This window comes from Colletes gigas, unplaced genomic scaffold (genome assembly GCF_013123115.1).
Source record: "Colletes gigas isolate AHSC1104 unplaced genomic scaffold, ASM1312311v1 Colletes_gigas_Sc00018, whole genome shotgun sequence".
Lineage (NCBI taxonomy): Eukaryota > Metazoa > Arthropoda > Insecta > Hymenoptera > Colletidae > Colletes > Colletes gigas.
In genome coordinates this window covers 3624821-3644059 of record NW_025106647.1, presented here as the reverse complement: position 1 = coordinate 3644059, position 19239 = coordinate 3624821, and the positions used below count along the sequence as shown (strand labels likewise).

Below are 19239 nucleotides of genomic sequence, written 5' to 3'. Positions count from 1 at the left end.
CATTAGTTCTGTGCACGAACGACAAGAAATGCGATGTTACTTGCAGTTAATACAATCTAATCAAAATAAAAATTAGTTTTACGTGTAAAGATGATGGCACTATAGTGACCGCGATTACGAGCAACAAAACGTTAACACGTTTTATTACAATCTTCTAAACGATCGGCTCTCAACGATTCGAGTCGAATTCTATCGTCTGTTGACAGTGATATTAGTCGATCTGACAGAGTTGTTTAAAATAATAATAATATCTACGCATTTGGCCTCGTGAAATGTCACTGAGTGTAAAACTTGGACAAAATTTCGATATTCTCAATATTCTCTAAACAGAATTTCGAATATTCCCGGCGCGATCGACGAAGAATTTGGAAGAGGAGAACCTACGAATTTCTTCAAAACTTATCCCTTTCGCGACCATAATACTCGACTGAAAGGCATACATCGGTATTAAAAACGCGTATCGAGTTCACGATCTTTTTATTTAGTCCAAATAATGGAATTCTGCGGAACCGGAACAAGCTGGATAGAAAAACGATTAAAAATACGACATAAGAATGCTTGGAAAAGTATGAGTCATTTTCAGTGAACGGTAGTCATCCCTACTACTGTAATGTAACCTGATCTGGGCTCGAATATTATACATAATGCAAGATGAAACTTTTTTATTTTTGTTTTTTTTTAAATGAAACTTTTACCAATGTATTTGCGAGAGTTTCCCGATTAAAAAAAGACCAAACACAATATAATTTGTTTTTAACCTACTTCTAATAGAGTATAAAATCTCATTAAATATGCAAATATGATGCTGATGGAAGTTACATCGTATTTGGTTTTATTTGAACCAGAAAAACCTCACAAACATATTAGTAAAGGTTCCATTAACAAAAAATAAAAAATAAATAAGTTACACATTGTATTTTTATTTATCGTTCGTTCACTGTCCTTTTCTACGTTCGGCATGATGCAAAGCCGAACGCCGTAGCTCGGCTTGTGCCTTTCTGAGAACTGAGAAGTAAACAGTCCCGTGTTTCTCGAAATTATCAAAAATTTGCTGCATTAACTTCTTCTTTAACCTCTTAGGCACGGCTGCAAAGACAGTATATTCTGTCTGTATATTGTTGACACTGTTATAAAATGTTGTGAAGGCAAAAATAATGTGAAACAAAACATATGAAAACGATCACTTAATTCAAACAGTGAGCGTGTAAGCCACTAGAGTGAGCCACTATAGTGGCGCGTCCTTCAAAAAGATGACACCCGCGAAAGCCATTACAGTGGCGCCATCGTGCCTAAGAGGTTAAAGATCACCTATTGGCCTATTGACTTCCATTCTAATATGACGTACAGAAAATGAATTCCATTTAATCGTTCAGCTTACGTTATCATGCTGAAAAAAAGATATTACACATTCATCGACCTAATAATTGCAATTACGATCAGAGATAGCGACGATCGATTAATAATAAAAGAAAAATTTATTTCTAAATTTTTGCATCACCGTAACCCATACTTCGAACTACATACGCTTCTAAAATGCAGGAACGACGGAAAGGGAAAGAATAATCTAAGAAATCGCGACAAACGAAAAAAACTGGCGTATCCTTCGTACGTCCACCCATGTTCTGAATCGCACAAGGTGGACGGAGCTAGAGTCCAACGACGGCCAAAGAATATCGTTTGATCGAGAGCTCTGTACAGATCCGGGAGCAGAATAAACGAGAGAGAAAGAGAAAGTGAGAAAAAAAAAATCTGACTGGAAAAAAAAAACTGTCTCGCCGGTGCAGGTTTTTACCAGATGTAAATATGCATCGTACGTACGAATAAATAAACAATGTAATAACGACCAAGTGACGCATGCAAAGAGAGCGCTAAAATACCCCCTACAAGTTTTACGCTCAGTGCGTACAGAGAGAAAAAAAAAATCATTAACATTTCGTGCACAATAAGTTCTGAAGCCAAGCGAAGAAGGGAAGACATAGCATACAAAATCAAATAAAAAAGAAAAAAAAAAATTATAGATAAATAAAATAAATATATAAATATATGTATATGCATGTGTATAAATATATATGTGTATATATCTACGTATATGTATACATATATATATATATACACACACGTAAAAGTAATTGTCGGAAGGGTCTTACCCTGGAGGACGAGGGGGCACTTCCGGCACTCCCAATGGCCCAGCTCTTGGCAGGGCCATCGCTAACCACAGCCTCACCTAGTTAGGACATTGTAACAGTAGGCGTTACCACCAGTCTTTATTATAAATAATGCCTTTTATTACATTGAAGCACAGGTATGCGTGTCGCGCGCCATTGTCCTGCGCATGGCAGACACGGAGGTATACTGTTTCGCACGAAATACTAACGACCATTTTTTTTGTTTTTTTAATTTCTTTGTCGCGTAAACAATCTAACTCTAAACTGTTTTATCGATTCGGAAAAAGTACTGTCAACTCGTCGTCCGAAATGTTCGTCTTGATCGTCGATGTAACAGACGCGAGGTAACCCTTTCGCTCGTGACATGTTGAATTTGGAACAGTTATTATATTTCTTTGTAAACTGAGTGCAAAGCAGTTTTACCTGCATTTCGTACACGATATATTACGTCAGGATTAATAGACTACCGGTCGGTGAAGTGTTAATATCATTAATCACTCGATCACGATGTAGTAAATTTAACGACGTTAAAAAGTTTGAAATAATTCAATGTACTTATGCACTGAAAATCAATTTTTTATCTGAAGAAACGAATAATCACGAGCGAAAGAGCCAAGTTGTCTATAGGCACGTTGGTTGGTATATTTAGAGAAAATTAATGTAGTATCGAATTGTCATATTTTTATACCGAAAACACAATTAAATATTGGAGGAAAAACATTAACGCGGGGTCGGCTGTATTTGTTATTAAGTCTTGTAAGTTTGCATTAAAATTTTTGCAAAATTGTTATACATCGTATCGTACTATAAAAATAGTGAAATTAATCAAACTATCGGTTGGTGAACATAACTTTTATATTACACGTTAAAGTTCCTGATGCAAAAACAGTTCTATCGGAACTGTTTACTGCTTCCTTTTGTAAAACATTCGAGTATTTTTTAGATATACAAAATTTAGAAAATTCTATACGTCTTATATTCTCATGATCTGAATAACTTATTTACTCTGATGACGAGTAAGATTTTACACATTCTTTTAATATTATTGTCCATAGTGACAAATTTCAAGAAATAGCTGATGTTATAAAAAAACCAATGAAATAATTATACATCATATATCATTCTACTACGGTAAACAGTACAATTGACATTGTTTTTGTTCGGCGAACGAAACATGATCCTTTTACGATTAAATCGAAGAAACGTCTCTTGAAATTTGTTACGTTAAAATTTTTACATCAAAATAAATTCAAATTCTGTACAATTTTTGGAGATTTGCTATAATACTTTTTCACAGCTTCCAGCATTTTAGACGCATGCGATGTTTACGATGCGTAGAAATTACATTACTGTGGTTCGCGAAAGAGCTGACACAAAAATCCGACAATGCTATGCAAAGGAACATGAAGAAATCTTGTTAGTATCAAGGAATCAATGAAAAACGACTAAAATAATTATACATAATATTTCTGTTCATATTTCGTATCTTTCCAATCCCCTCTACTTTGTCTACACTATGATCAATTAATCGACGCCATTTCATTTTAAACACTTAACGACAAATGTCTTGTACAGTGCGGCAACCATGAAATAATTGAATGAAGTTATTCCTCATGCAAGAATAAGTCGAGATTGTAGGATGAATTTTGTTCGTAGCAGCTTTGGTTTACGAGCAAATGGATTTCGAAGTTCTATCGTGCACGCGTGCACTCAAGTTCAGACGGAATCAACTGGCCACTCAAGGTCACTGAAGCGAGACTCCCACCGCACCGTTTGACCGCCCCCACCATGTATCATCTCCCGCCTCTTAACGCACTCCTGCGAATACACGTTCTCTAATTCCCAAATGGAGAAGCATTTGCGTAAAAGTAAGTCGTATCTGGTATTATTCACGCCTGACGAAGTGGCTTTGAGCGGTCAATCGAATATGATTCGATTAGTTATGAAATTCGGTTCAGCACTTACGATTCCTACTTGACCACCTACTAATTCTATAATCTTCTCTAAAGTCATATACCAATTATTTGCATTTTTGGAGATTGATTCAATTGTATCATCAATATGTATCAATGTTTTATTAGATATAATAATTAGGAAAAAATGTTTTTCTGATTGGTTTTTAAATACTAGTATTTGATGGATTAAGATTAATAAATGTCATGAGTCAATATCAATTGTAATTTTAGTTAATTTCAAATAAAATAATTCGACTTTGAAGTTACATTAATACTTGATAATGATTATACTAAAAATACTATTATTTCCAAAACTATTTCCCATATCATAAAGATATACAGATTATTTTTAACAATAAAGTAATCGTCTTTAAGTATAGTTAAGATAGAATGAACTTCTCATAACTACTTGTTGCTTATTCATCTTGGCATAATATTTCGAAGATAAAAATTGCAAACCTGCAGACACATATTTTCAATTTCTCAATAGGGAAGCAAATTCACATAGTTTAAAAAGCACTACAATTCATGGATGATGTACTTTGAATTCGTGTGTGTAATACAAAGTCAGGAAAAATTCTTATGTAGATAAAAATTACAATTGAATTATGTTTCACGTTAATACAATTTTTCTTTGTGTACATTTAAACTTTATAATTTTGATTAGTATGATACAGTATTAGTTTAAAGATAGATATCATGCTCGACATGACATGCTTCTCATTTGGGGGAGATGAGGAATGACCTTGGCCGGCTAAACAATCCTGCCTCAGCTACAATCAAGTGCACGCGTTCTCGAAGAATTTTCAAAATTGTTTTTCTCAGAAACCAAGCATCGTACGAGTAAAATTTATACTATCGTTTCGACTTATTTCTATACAAGGAATCGACTCCTATGATCTCTAACCATGGTTACCACCCCAATATGTAGAGAAACAATTTCTTTATCGCTTTTTTTTCAACAACTTTGCCTGCCCTCTAGACTGATACGCGACTTTTAAAAGAGAAACCGCAGTCGAATCTCTTTTCTCGACCGACGTACCTGCAGAAGACATTTCAAACGTCAGTCCAAGTGCATCAAGATCGTCCTGAGAAACTTGACCAGAAAGGTTGTTCTGAATGTTGTTAGGTACCCTCTGTTGTTGCTGTTGTTGCGTTCGTGCGCCAACGATCGCTCTCAATTCTTGCCTTACGAACTCCGATGTGCTGCTAGCGTTTCCTGTGACAAAACGAGAAGCGTCCGTTAATGTTTGATACCAACGATCACGGGATCACGATCTTTGCGTTCATTCCGTAATAAATCAACAGCAACGATTACTCGTAGTTACTCGTAGATTTGTGTCTTATGTGCAAGCCATAACGTAAAGTTAGTCAAAGGTACAGGATGAATGCTTTATTACAAAATGCGGTATTTACAATATTGCATTAACATAGTTCGTAACAACTTATCCTGTAACAAACAGTATTGATGTCTGAACCATCCGAGGTTCGCGAGGATTTATGACTTTTAAAGCACGATGAGTATTCTTGATGGTGGAAGAAAAAAAATATAAATAAAATCGCTACTGTGAGACGAAGTTTCGGATCGTTCACTGGAAATACCATTTTAAGCGTAGATTACATAAAAAACAGAGATCCGATAGACATTAACGTAGACTGCGTTCGACAATGTTTAATAACACTGCGTTTAGTGACAATGATTAACCACAAAAAGCTCGATGCACTGTACATGAAAATGCGTCGTTGTTAGTAGACCTCTTTTTTTTTCGTTACTTAAGGACGAGGCGGTTCAGAAAATCATGGATTTACACGGAGACCTACTTAATCTGTACGGATGTACATTAACACGGAGATTGGAGAATGATTAAAGTGACTGGGTATTTTTACTTTGTTACGTTCCACTTCACACGTTACGTTCAAACTTAATTTTCTTTTTCTTGAATCATTCTGACCACCAACGATACGTTGCAGTAGTTTTATAATTACTCGAGCGTTCTTTTTTTTTTATAAATAGCATTTTGCTCTTGCATTCGATAAAAATACAGGGTGTTCGGCCACACCTGGGAAAAATTTAATGGGAGATTCTAGAGGCCAAAATAAGACAAAAATCAAGAAATATAATTTGTTGAGGCTTCGTTAAAAAGTTATCAACGTCTAAAAAAGTTCCGCCCCTAATGAATTTCTTTCTAGAAAGTGGGTAGGATTTCGGGGGTAGGTCTATTCACCAAAAATTATTGTAATTGACCCCCGCAACCGAAAATAAGTTTTCCAGAAAAATTTGAAATTTTTTAATTTTGCCGAAAAATTTCATACCTTCTCGAATTTTTTTCTCGAAAATGGGTAGGATTTCGAGGATATGTCTAATGATCAAAACTGATTGTAATTGACCTCGCAATCGAAAATAATTTTTTCGGAACGATTTGAAAATTTTTAATTTTGTCGAAAAATTTCATGCCTTCTCGAATTTTTTTCTCGAAAGTGGGTATGATTTCGAGGATATGTTTAATGATCAAAACTGATTGTAATTGACCCTCGCAACCGAAAATAATTTTTCCAGAACGATTTGAAAATTTTTAATTTTGCCGAAAAATTTCATACCTTCTCGAATTTTTTTCTCGAAAGTGGGTAGAAATTCGAGGATATGTCTGATTACCAAAAATGCTTGTAATTGACCCCCGCAATCAAAAATAATTTTTTTCGGAACGATTTGAAATTTTTTAATTTTGCCGTAAAATTTCATACCTTCTCGAATTTTTTTCTCGAAAGTGAGTAGAAATTCGAGGATATGTCTGATTACCAAAAATGCTTGTAATTGACCCCCGCAATCAAAAAAAATTTTTTTCGGAACGATTTGAAATTTTTTAATTTTGCCGTAAAATTTCATACCTTCTCGAATTTTTTTCTCGAAAGTGGGTATGATTTCGAGGATATGTCTAATGATCAAAACTGATTGTAATTGACCCTCGCAACCGAAAATAATTTTTCCAGAACGATTTGAAAATTTTTAATTTTGTCGAAAAATTTCATGCCTTCTCGAATTTTTTTCTCGAAAATGGGTAGGATTTCGAGGATATGTCTAATGATCAAAACTGATTGTAATTGACCTTCGCAACCGAAAATAATTTTTCCAGAACGATTTGAAAATTTTTAATTTTGTCGAAAAATTTCATGCCTTCTCGAATTTTTTTCTCGAAAGTGGGTAGAAATTCGAGGATATGTCTGATTACCAAAAATGATTGTAATTGACCCCGGCAATCAAAAATAATTTTTTTCGGAATGATTTGAAATTTTTTAATTTAATTTTTTAATAACTTTTTAACGAAGCCTCAGTCAAGAAATTGATATTCTTGATTTTCGTCTTATTTTGGCCTCTAGAATCTTCCATTAAAATTTTTCCCAGGGTTGGCCGAACACCCTGTATATTATGGAAGATGAAAACTAATAAAAGAATTTAACAACGTTCATAAGTTGAAATCTTGTATGAACATTTTTTATATCGATCCAGTATAAGAGACGAGAAATATTTAATTTTATTAAAGAAACACAAACATTTTTGTCGGCATTGATCATGCTCCAATTATAAAATATCACTAAGTGGACAATTCGCAAACGTAAAAATAACCTGTACGGATAGACAATGATTGTGAGTTGGCCGAAGATTAATAAGGGAACACAACATAAAAAACATAACGGAATTGCGTGAGACAACAAGCATAAAAAAATTAAACATAAATCCCGTAAAACCAAAGTGCGATAGAAATGAAGAGATTACACCGGATTCCCGATGCCGACGTATATTATAGACTTTTAAAAACAATTAGTAATATAAAATAAATATAATTGAATTTTTATTAAAAAGAAAAACGATATCAATCATGATATAAATAAAAATCGTTATTCTACTGCAAAAGTTACTTTGGAAAATATTTTCATAACGAAACGAGAAATAAAATAAAACGCTCGACTTTCGACTAAATATCGTACACCCGATCGACAAGCACAATTCTGGAGAGTGAATGGATTTAAAAAAATAAAACACAGTTCAACATTTAGGTTCTACGAATGACATAATGATTAAATGATAACGGTAGTTGCGAACAGTTCGTCCTGCACGTTAAACAACGTACCGCCGAATCGTTATTGCTAAATCACGATCGTCACATCGATACAAGAAATTCAGTCTTACGATATCGAGGCAGCAATACGTATTAGTTTTTAACACAGATACCACATGTGGTGCAAGTGACAGTGACGCTAATTTACGTGTTCCGGGTGTGCCGGAGGTAGTCACTAAACAGTGCGTACATGATCCGAACCGGAAATGGGCAAATTACCATCGAAACGTGCAATACTTAAAAGTTACATTTTCTTCTGCAACGAGCATTATTTAAATTTTTCTACATGCTTTCTTTCGCGAATGTAAAAAATAATTATATTTTTTTATTACTTTACAACCATTACTTAATTCAAAATATTAATATATAAAAAAAAGAAAAGTAAATAACTTTCAAACGTGATTGTAATAAGCAGAGCAACTTGTATAATTCAGTGGGAAAAGTTTATTTTGCGCCTGAAAGCAAGTCGAACTTATAACAGAATGTTAACAATCTTTTTTCATTGGTAATATTTTTAGTAAATGTAAAGAAATACGATGCCAGAAATGACGTTAAAAACATTGTTTTCCAATATTTTATTATGAGTATGAATTTCAATAGTCAAGAATATGTGGACACAACAGTATTACCTCACTAACTGCCGCTATTTCTGCCTCGCTACTTGTCGAGAAATTATCCCCACTCTCGTCTCGATATACTTGAACGTAAGTAAACCAGTCAGAGAGAGTTAACAGTATTTAATAGCTGGAATACTTTCCTCCCTCGTTAACTGTCACGACTCGAACTCTAACCTGCGACACTTAGCGAAGCAACACTGTATATTCAAGCAATTTCGCAACTTTTTTTATCGCGCTAAATTTATCTACAAAAACGAAGCTTTTTACAAAACAAATATATTCTACCATTTACTTTCAGGCGCAAAATTATAATCTTTCCGATTGGGCAGTATAAATAAAGTTTGTAAAAATATATGCTACGTTTGATTTGGGAACATTTTGCCCGCTTCCGTTTCCAGTCCACCTTAAACAGTACGGTGATCTTAACGCATACGTATCACAAGAAAGGTACCTAATAAAAGATATGGTACAAAGGACAGTCTTTCCTACGTGACTTATCTACTATGCTGTTACATAAGTACATCGGTGTCTACAATCACCATAGGAAAGTGTGGTCTCTATATATCGCTAAAAAGAAGTAGAGTGCAATCGAACATCACGTTTGTATCGCTGGAATTAGTGTGAGAGAGGTGTACATCGTAGATGGCGATGAGGTTGTATTATGTTACATCACAGTCCGTAGGAACACAGGCGATCGATTTTTCTCAGAGAAACCATTTTTCTCTAACGCGATTGCAAAATGTCGACCTTCGACGCTTCTTCGTTCACCGAACGATAATTCAACGAGACGAACCTTTGTCGTTCTTTCGTCTAACAAAGGACTGACATTTTGCTTCGTTAGGAACACGTATAAACTGTTATTCACAAAATGAAAGGACATCTGGTGATAGACCATGGAACTGTTGGAGTTAATTTACAATCAATGATGAGTGTTTCTTTGCTTTCACTCGATCGCGTTTAAAAGATCTGAATGTCTCGCGTGAACAAATAATTGCAACGATGTTGTAGAACATGATTTCATATTTCTAGCGTCGAACATTGTTTAAACAATTCTGATAGGGAAATCAGATGGCAATATTTTTCTCTTGGTTGAAAATAGAAAGTTTTTTTATCTTAAACAGATATCCTAACCTATTCAAAGAAATAATGCAACTACTACATATTTTAAAATAGATTTTTCTATAGATATTACTGCCACTAGGCTTTGGTTTCTGAGATATTTGTAAAAAAAAGATTGCTACTATTAAACTATTTCAAGGCACCGATGAAATCAAATATGTTTATTACACTTGAAAGAAAATGGAACTCAACACATTCACTGCCGGATGAAAATCATACAATATTCTGCATTCTAAATTACATAACCTAAAATTTGTTTCGGTACTTATTTTTGTAATTTTGCTACAATTCGTCAATCTTATCCAAATTTCCAAAGTATTAAAAAACTTGCTACTTATGAAAATAACAGTGAAGATAAATATCGAACGACTTACAGTTTAATATGAATGTAAATTGTATAATGTAGATAGTCCAGTGTTTTCTAACCTTTTCTGGATCATGCCCCACACCAAAATTTTAAATATTTTAATGATATGAAAAAAGATGAAGCCTGCTAGCGTAAAAGTAATGGTGATTTTTTAATACCAATGACGAAGGTGACGAATGCAACATAATTTTTTAATTGTCATAAAAATATTCAAAGTTACCAACTATAGGATACACTGCTCTAGTCGAAAACAATTTGTTCCAGAGTTATGTTCCTCTATCTTCAACCAAGAGAGAATAAATTCGCTGCAGCCATTTTGTTTCTATGCAACCGATTCGTATCTTTTAAACAAGATCGCAAGGAAAGAAAATGTGGGATGGTGTTTCTTGATTCGTATTTTCATACTACAAAATGAACGAAGAGTACATTCCAACGGGTATAGTTATGACGTTAGCCGGATTTGAAACTATAAATAAAAGCATCATGCAACAATTAGCACTATTTCGACAGGGTACGCTACTCTGCGTCGACGTCGTCGTCAGGTGTGTGAAAATGACGATCGGAGAAGATAGATGTGAGAGCGAATTATGATGATGGTTGACCTTGCTTGTCGAAACCTAAGGTTCAGATTTGATGGGGGATATCCAACAGATGCTACCAAAAAATAACAAAAAGTAAAGAAGTTAAAAGACGTATTATTTATAAAAACGAAGAAAGCTGTTTGCTTCGTCGAATGTTAGAGAAACTGTAATTTGTATCCAGTAGAAAAAAAAAAAAGATAACACACCATCGATGAGAAAGAGAAAGGAGAGAGAAAAAAGTGAAAGAGCTATGCGTATGAAATGACACGATGAGGAGATTCGAGATCGAAAGGAAGTGGTCCGAGTAACTAAGGTACGATCGCTAGATACTCCAGCAGAACCTGATTAGTCACGCAACAAAACACGCACCACCACTTCCCAAATATAGCATAAGATGCGAAGGAGACTTGCAGGGCGTGATGGGTAGGTATACTGAACGCATGACAACGCTGCTTTCAAGGCTATCATCATATTTACACTGCTCGAATTATACAACGATGGGGGTGTGTTGGTGAGAGAATGATGTGCTTCCATGTACCAAAAAATGTCTCATGCCTTTGCGTCGTTTGGTGATACGAGGTATTTAGATAAGACAGAGCTCGGACAGGGTACGGGGTGAGGGGTGTAATGATGACGAAGTGATGGTCACATGACATTAAATGGTCACATGACTTACCACCCAATTGGTGATTGACAGGATTACCGGGAGGCAGAGGCCTGGCGTCCTGCGTGTCCCCAGGCCCTGACGAATAGAGTGGAACAGACGTCCGATCGTAACAGAACTGATTGCTCTGCATGTCAGCTGTGTTGATAGTATTGGCGGTCGTGTGGTATATCATAGAAGAATGTTGTTGGTTGGAGAAGTGTTGTTGGGTATTCGTTACGTTGTGTTGATTGTGAGTCGGTGTTGCCGGGCAACCCGAATGTGGATGACTAGGTGAAAGAAGAGGTTGTTCCTTACTCACTCCGCCGTAGTGCCGGGGCGAACCGAGCCCACCTGCAACATCAAGCGTGTCTATCTCCTTGTTCCTCGCTTCATAACATACATTTAACACTCCTAGAGGCTTCCTTCCATGCTTCGAGCCGTTGAGAAGTCGACAGCCGTGCAGTCGCATTGAAATTAATAACGCTTTTATCATTAAAATTCCTGATACGCTAGCTGCTCCTTCCTCTCTATGATATTTCGCGTTAATTCTAATCCTACCGGCATAAGAGTTTCAACATCTGTAAGGTATGCAAATTCATTTATACATAATTATAACACCATTCATCTTTTCCTGCTTAACACTTAAACAGAAATTTAAAAAAATTAATCTAGATCTAGATACTAGAAGTGTCTTGTCTAGATACAAACAGATGACATTGATCCTATAATAATGCAACAATTGAAAAGCTTCAGCAACTTCAATGCGTATTTTTCTCAACCTCATTGTTCATACTCTATTGTTCTATGCAATTATTCATTTAGTATTCTCGTTTAAAAATGTGAAATAATGAAAATGAGGGTGGTGCTATAATTATACAATACACACAAATGGCATTTTATGTATTATTAAGTTATAAAATACGTAAAATGTCGTTAATGCTAGATTCACAGAACTCATCAATTTCGGATTTCATAGTTAAGGTTATAGAACTCATAAATATTATTTGTTAGCAATTTATGCCGTAATGATATGAATATATGTCCTAATTAAAAGAACAACCGCATTTTAATGTAACTATAAACATAAAAGATTTCAATGAAATTATGTGCAGTCCATAAATCTAGCGTTAATAAATAAATTTTCTTACAGATCTAAAATCACAACCTGGTAAGATTAGGGTTAAACGCAAACATGTGCCTACCCTTTATAATACACCCTTAATATTCTTTTGTTTTCTAAGCAAGATAAATGTTTTTAATCGTCTTTAGTCCACAGTAATTAAAATGCAACAATTAACAACAATAGGTGCACATATTTAATAGTTTGTTTTTTGAGGAACACTTTACTCAAGTTAAAGTTATTTATAAAAGTAAATAATGATTAATTTTTTATTTAAAAATAATAGGAAAAACTTTCGTTAATTCTATTTAACTATTGAACGGCGATCACATAAGACTAAAGCTGGATCATTTGCGACGTACAATGACGTACGTATTTCTTTCCTGCTCTTAAGAAGCCTGTAGTATGAAATTCCACACAAATTATTTTATTCTCACAATCACGACAAAGAAAAATTACAGATAAAAAAAACGACTAATGATATGCAATTTCGTCTAGTCTAAACGTATTTTTAGTGTTCTCGAACATCAAATAGAATAGAAATAAATATTTTAATCGGTTGTGTACTTACCTATTGCAAACAAATTTTATTTTTTAAATCACATATTTTCCGCTTCGTATTGTATATTTTCATTCGTATCAATGCTTAAATTTAACCGCACCAATATGTAATAATGCAAGTGTCCTTAAAAACGACCTGAACGTTTCATTTGCATTAACCCACGACTAACACGTACTACGCAGTTTGTACACATTACGGTCACATACAAAAAATTAAAAAATATCACATCGTCCGTAATCGAAGATGAACAGTCACGTAACTTTTTATAAAAGTAATTCATAATACACATCTGTATGGCGAGTATAGAGCAGCGTTTCCTAACTTCGTTCCGTGAAAAATTGTAATGAATAATTGAAAAAGTAAAATAAATTTAGCATATCTGTAGCACGCACTACTCTCGTACTATTATAATTTGTAATATTATTGTTTGTTGTGACTTCACGATATGTTATTTTAAAAAGAAAACAGCCAAAGAAGAGTGCAAGTGTTCCGTAAATATATTGTGAGATGAAAAATGTTTCATAATTAAAACAGTTTGGGAAACGCTGGTATAGAGTATTCATAAAATTATCCCGACATAAAGTTTCACGATACGATGCCGATAAAGGAGAGTTATGAGCATAAAGTCAATGTACCTGGCAACTGAGTCGTGGCTGATGGCGTAGATGTGGTCCGTTGCAACCGATATTGGGCAGAAGGATTTGGTGCACCAGGATTAGGACCAGGTGGAAATTGGCTAGCTGTGGGGGATGTAGGTGGGGGGAAGGTTTCCGCCGGAAACGGAGACTGTCGGGCAGACGCTGGCGTTCCTGGTGACGGCATCGATCTTTGCTGTTGCTGCGCGGTGGGCTGTTGTTGCGATCTCACCTGGTTAACGTTGAACAGTCTCGGGGTATTACCATAGTTGCCCTTATAATAAAGAAAAAAAATATGAAAAAAAATTCGGCATTCCCATCATCAAACATAAACAATAACTATGCGCACGGCGTTAGTCCTTTCGCTTATGATTTTTCATTTTTCTTTTTATTGGGCGTTTAGTAGATTCTCGTACCATACTAATTCGTGTTTAAGTCTTGGATTGTCTCATTTTCTATAATTATTACTTTGTACCATCACGTTTATTTCTGATGGAAATTTAACACTTGATATAATTAATGTATATTGAAACGACAGTTGCATGTTTTAATCAAGTTTAAATCATTTCCATTCCTATGTCAATGTGCCAATAGTATCTTAACAGGTCTCGATCCAATCGCCAGTAGACACGAACAAAATATTAATAAAATGCACAATAACAATTAAGATTATTCTCTTTTTCATTTTAAAACATACGAAATTCAATGTGAAAAATTGAACGCGCCATGAGCGAAAGGTTTAAGCAGAAATATCAGTACTTAGAGAGCCACTGATGCACCCTTCCAATTGACTGAACGAAAACGAAAGTGAAGCTTAAAATAAAAATGAAACTACACGACAGGCATTTAGGACACCTTGTATAATTAAACGACACTTGAAACGTACTTGCGTCACTCGTGGTGACAACGGCTGCGGATGAGAGAACGACAAAATACCAGCAGGAGAATGCGGTGAGAGTCGTGCTGCGGCAGACACTTGTTGACCACTGTTGAAATTATTGTTTACAATGGGGCTAGAAATAAAAGAGCCGCGTTACATAACAGCTGAAGGGCAATTAAGAGCGTTAGTTCGAACTGCTTACTGTTGTGGTAACGTTGACGGATGGGAGTACGAGTGAGCAAGTCGGTGACCGGAAGGCATTTGGACGGATCCCCCATAACCTGGAGAAACTTGTGAATCTGGGACACTCGACCGCTAAAACAAACAAATTCAACGCGTTTATTATTTCTGTATCTCTAATCGTTTTAGAGATATAGCTTTCCCCAATTGCGTGGGACATCCAATATACCAAAATACAAAAGTGTAACTGCGTAGTGTATTATTATATTAATAATTTAACAGCTTACCTGTAACGACACGTTAGGTGCAACAGTATTGTTGAGAAGGTTATCAATATTATGAATGCCAGTGGTAATTTGGTCCGTAGCTGTAGCGTTGGAAGGAATGAGTAATTGCTGCTGCTGCTGTTGCTGCAGCAGCCTCTGTTTTAATTGTTGTTGCTGTTGCTGCTGTATCAATTTCGTCCGTTGCTGTTGCAGCTGTAATTGTTGCTGTTGTGTGAATTGAGTGGTAGCCTGCCTGACGCCTTGTTGCGTGTTAAACCTTATCCTGGGCTGTTGCTGATACATCGGTGGTGGCTGGTAACTATGGCTCGTCGTTACAGGTGTAGTGCCCAACTGAAATTTCATCAGTCGAAAGTATTAATTAATGTACGCTGATAAATGTCACAGACTGAACAGAACCAGTGGCAACGATGTACAGTGAAGACTCGATAAATGTCCTCAAGAGCTGTTCCATAAATGATACATTTTTATCCCCACCACTAGGGGGATCCCCCTTGAACCAGTGAGGCGAAGTGTAACCGGAGACGTAGCGGCTTTCTTTAAAAATCTTTATTGCCTTCGTCATCTTAGTTTAAATGTCCCTGCCAGTGTGACCACACTACTGTACAAGAAGAAAGTTTTTTATTTTTTACTTTTTTTTAATAAAAATTTTACTATCATGTGGGGAAGATTTTTCTAATTAAAATGAGACTAAACACGATATAAATCGGCCAATATTTGTTACCATAATATTGAATTAAATATTGTGTACTCGTATCTTCGCAAGGTCAGTGGATTGGTACATTTATCGAACAGTGGTAGCTAACGAAACCCCCTATTTCATAAGTGTTGCAGTTTTTGATCACTTACGAAACGGTGGAACCGTTCCGTTTGAAAATAGCTACCTCCCGTTCGATAAATGTAGCCAGCACCTCGATGCGTCGTTCTTTGATATTTCCGAACATAGAAAAGGACAGCACAAAAAGGATAAATAAAGAGAGAAAGACTCGCAAGTACAATATTTAATTCAATATTATGCTACCAAATATTGACCGATTTATATCGTGTTTAGCCTCATTTTAATCAGAGAAATCTCCCCAACATGATAGTGAAATTTTTATTAACAAAAAGTAAAAAATAAAAAACTTTCTTCTGTGCAGTAGTGTGGTCACACTGACACGGATATTTAAACTGGGGCGATAAATCCGAGTTTCAGTCCCTCTTTCTTCTTTAGCTACTGACTCTTTCTACGTTCGAAGCGTCGGCAAACTACAATCAAATTCGAAAGACGATTCTCCTATTCCGTAAGTGTTGCTGACCGGACCCGGAGTAGCGACATTTATCGAGTTTTCACTGTACTACGATTATTATACGATAATTATAAAAATGCGTGGAAAGGTGTTAACTTACCGCGGTAGAGTAAGCTGGAGGCGTGCCAGGAATTGTTATGGTGGAAGACGTTGGATTTACGGCAGTCTCGCATAACATCAACGACTTCTGTATCGCGTTAATCGCCATTTTCTCGTTCATGACATTGTTTTGTGGTGCTTCAATTACGTCTAGGAGATTTGCTATCGCAGACGACTCTATTGAATAAAAATTATTGTGTCCATGATGATACTACTTTCGCTGTCACGAGTAATACCTTTGTCACCCCATGAATGTGTTAACTTATTACTCACAAATATCTTGGAAACTATTGTTAGAGAAAGCAAAATCGCGAGCATTGCAGTTATGCTGTGACAGCGAAAGTACAGAATTATATTCGGAAAGCGTATTTACTAAGGAGTAATTGTAAGATAAACACATATCAGGAATCGATTATTAAACGAATAGAAAAAAGGTTAATTATGTACCTGTAATAGCTTCATCCGGCACGAACTCTATCACTTGATCCAAAATGTCGGAAAGGTCAGGATCCGACGACTGGTTGTCCCAACTGCTTGGATCAGTGCTTGTTTGATGATACTCCCCGCTGCTTGTGAATTCTGAATCCATCTGACTCATCTGGGATCTTTGTGGCTGCAAAGGAAGAAGAATTGTAAATGGGATTCCCATTAAAATCAGAATGTTATTTAACTTACGCACAATCTTTAGTTTCATATCGAATTAATCTAAATACGAATTACTGTCACGTAACACGTTCATATATTACCGTGTACAAGATTGGCTACTATCGAAATATACTACAACCATTGCAGGCACTAAACTGCAATCCTATACAACTATAATGAGAATAATTTGATAAAAAAAGGAGATTAAACATTTAAAAAGTGACGTAGTAAATTGATCTTAATTATCAAGTACAATTACTAACGATAGTCGAAAAGTGACGATCTTCTAGAAAGAGGTGTTAAGCTACTGAAGAATTATTCTCTTACCTGACTTAGCATATGACTGAGGTAGGCATTGGTTGTTTGACGAGGTAGTTGTCTCGACTGGCTTTGGAGAGGAGTACGCGCGGAAGTTGCAGTTGTCGTAATCGTGTTGTTACCACCAACGGATTGCATGCTGCCACCCGTCCAGGGTTGTTGTTGTTGCTGCTGCTGCTGCTGCTGCTGCTGTTGTTGCTGTTGTTGCTGCTGCTGCTGCTGTTGCTGCTGCTGCTGCTGTTGTTGTTGTTGCTGCTGCTGTTGCTGCTGCTGCTGCTGTTGTTGTGACTGCTGCTGTTGTGGTTGTGATTTCAATCCTAAACGAAGCAGTTTATCCTGCATAACAAACAAAGCGAAGAATTATTTCATCTGATAAGTGTGACAAAATTGGACAATACTGTGGATAAGTAAATGAAAGAAATAATCCGTTTAAATGAATAAAACAAAGGAGAAGGTACGGAGAGGTCTGAGAGAAATAAATTAAGAGTATAAGCTGCCAATTAAACGTTTGATTACCTGTGGCGTTGCCGATATCACAGACGCAGGTATTGGTGGGATAGTAGTTGGCTGTGGCGGTTGTTTAGCTAACAGCGACGCCAGCATTTTATTTTTTTCCCATAGTTTGCTCGTTGCATTGGTGGATGTACCGGAAGAGGAGACTTGGTGTGAACCGTCCATGGGCCGTTTCACAGCTATGTTCAAATCGCCATCCTCGCCCGGTCTCTTTTGCCCGACCTGAGTTGATCCACCAAGTCCAACGTTGTCGCCCGATTGGGACGGCGACGGCGTGGTGTTCCGAAATCCAAGACTCCGCAACAGATGATCTTCTTCTCGAGCCTGTGACTTGGACTGTTCAACGCGTTCGATAAGTCACCCATTGATTGAATTTTGAAGACGCGATAATTTCATACTTAATGAGTTTAGAAAATAAATATGAAAACGAATATTCATACATTTCATGATAAAAGGCAAACCGAAGCAAGAAGTTCATTATTTCCTTGGTCGTTTTTGTGATTAAGAAGAATTATTGATTCCTAAAAGTAATCTTGGAATCTTGCCAAATAATTAGAACGTGTTATGCTAATGATCGCCTACCTGTTGCTCTTGTACTTTCCTCTCGTCGTCTTGGTCTTTCAAAAGCTGTTGTAAAAGTTCGTTTCTCTTCTTCAAACCAGCCCGAGCCTCTTCATCTTCGTCGTCATTTTTCTCATTCAATAACTTGAAAAACGAGGCATAAAGAACAGATTAGTACATTGTAGCGCTAAGAAATTACATGTTTTTGATGACAACGCTACTGTAGGATGAAGACAGCGATCAGCCAATAATTCTCTTCTTTCAAAAACTCGGAAACAACAATTAAAATGAATGTAACAAGACAGTATGCCTTTGCTAAGCTGTACATTGTCTCAAACCCTACGTAGGCGCGATCATGCTTGTAACATAATTAAGATGATTCAACGTATCATCCTTGTTTTGATTTCTCATCAAGAATTTATGCAATGGTTATATACTACGTGTTCATCGTAGTACAAATATAGTGATACATGTAACGTCAACATGTTGATAAAATATAATAATAATAACCCAAAAATCACGAAGATACAAATTAAATTACGAAGGACATTTTGGCTGATCGCATTCCTTTGAGACGCATATAAGACT

The 19239-nt window shown here is 35.9% G+C and overlaps 1 protein-coding gene across 1 annotated transcript in view; it reads right to left on the bottom strand.

Moving 5' to 3' along the window:
* Positions 1 to 19239, bottom strand: part of LOC122400453 (nuclear receptor coactivator 2-like) — a 286464-nt gene that overhangs the window by 6613 nt on the left and 260612 nt on the right. Inside the window, exons 11-22 of the mRNA XM_043401934.1 lie at positions 18673 to 18795; positions 18094 to 18426; positions 17587 to 17913; positions 17062 to 17227; positions 16616 to 16791; positions 15230 to 15559; positions 14965 to 15077; positions 14769 to 14895; positions 13883 to 14156; positions 11596 to 11916; positions 5163 to 5339; positions 2148 to 2224 (exon numbers count right to left, since the gene is read on the bottom strand). Coding sequence (XP_043257869.1) covers positions 2148 to 2224; positions 5163 to 5339; positions 11596 to 11916; positions 13883 to 14156; positions 14769 to 14895; positions 14965 to 15077; positions 15230 to 15559; positions 16616 to 16791; positions 17062 to 17227; positions 17587 to 17913; positions 18094 to 18426; positions 18673 to 18795 — 2544 coding nt within the window. The remainder of the gene's footprint in view (positions 1 to 2147; positions 2225 to 5162; positions 5340 to 11595; positions 11917 to 13882; positions 14157 to 14768; positions 14896 to 14964; positions 15078 to 15229; positions 15560 to 16615; positions 16792 to 17061; positions 17228 to 17586; positions 17914 to 18093; positions 18427 to 18672; positions 18796 to 19239) is intronic.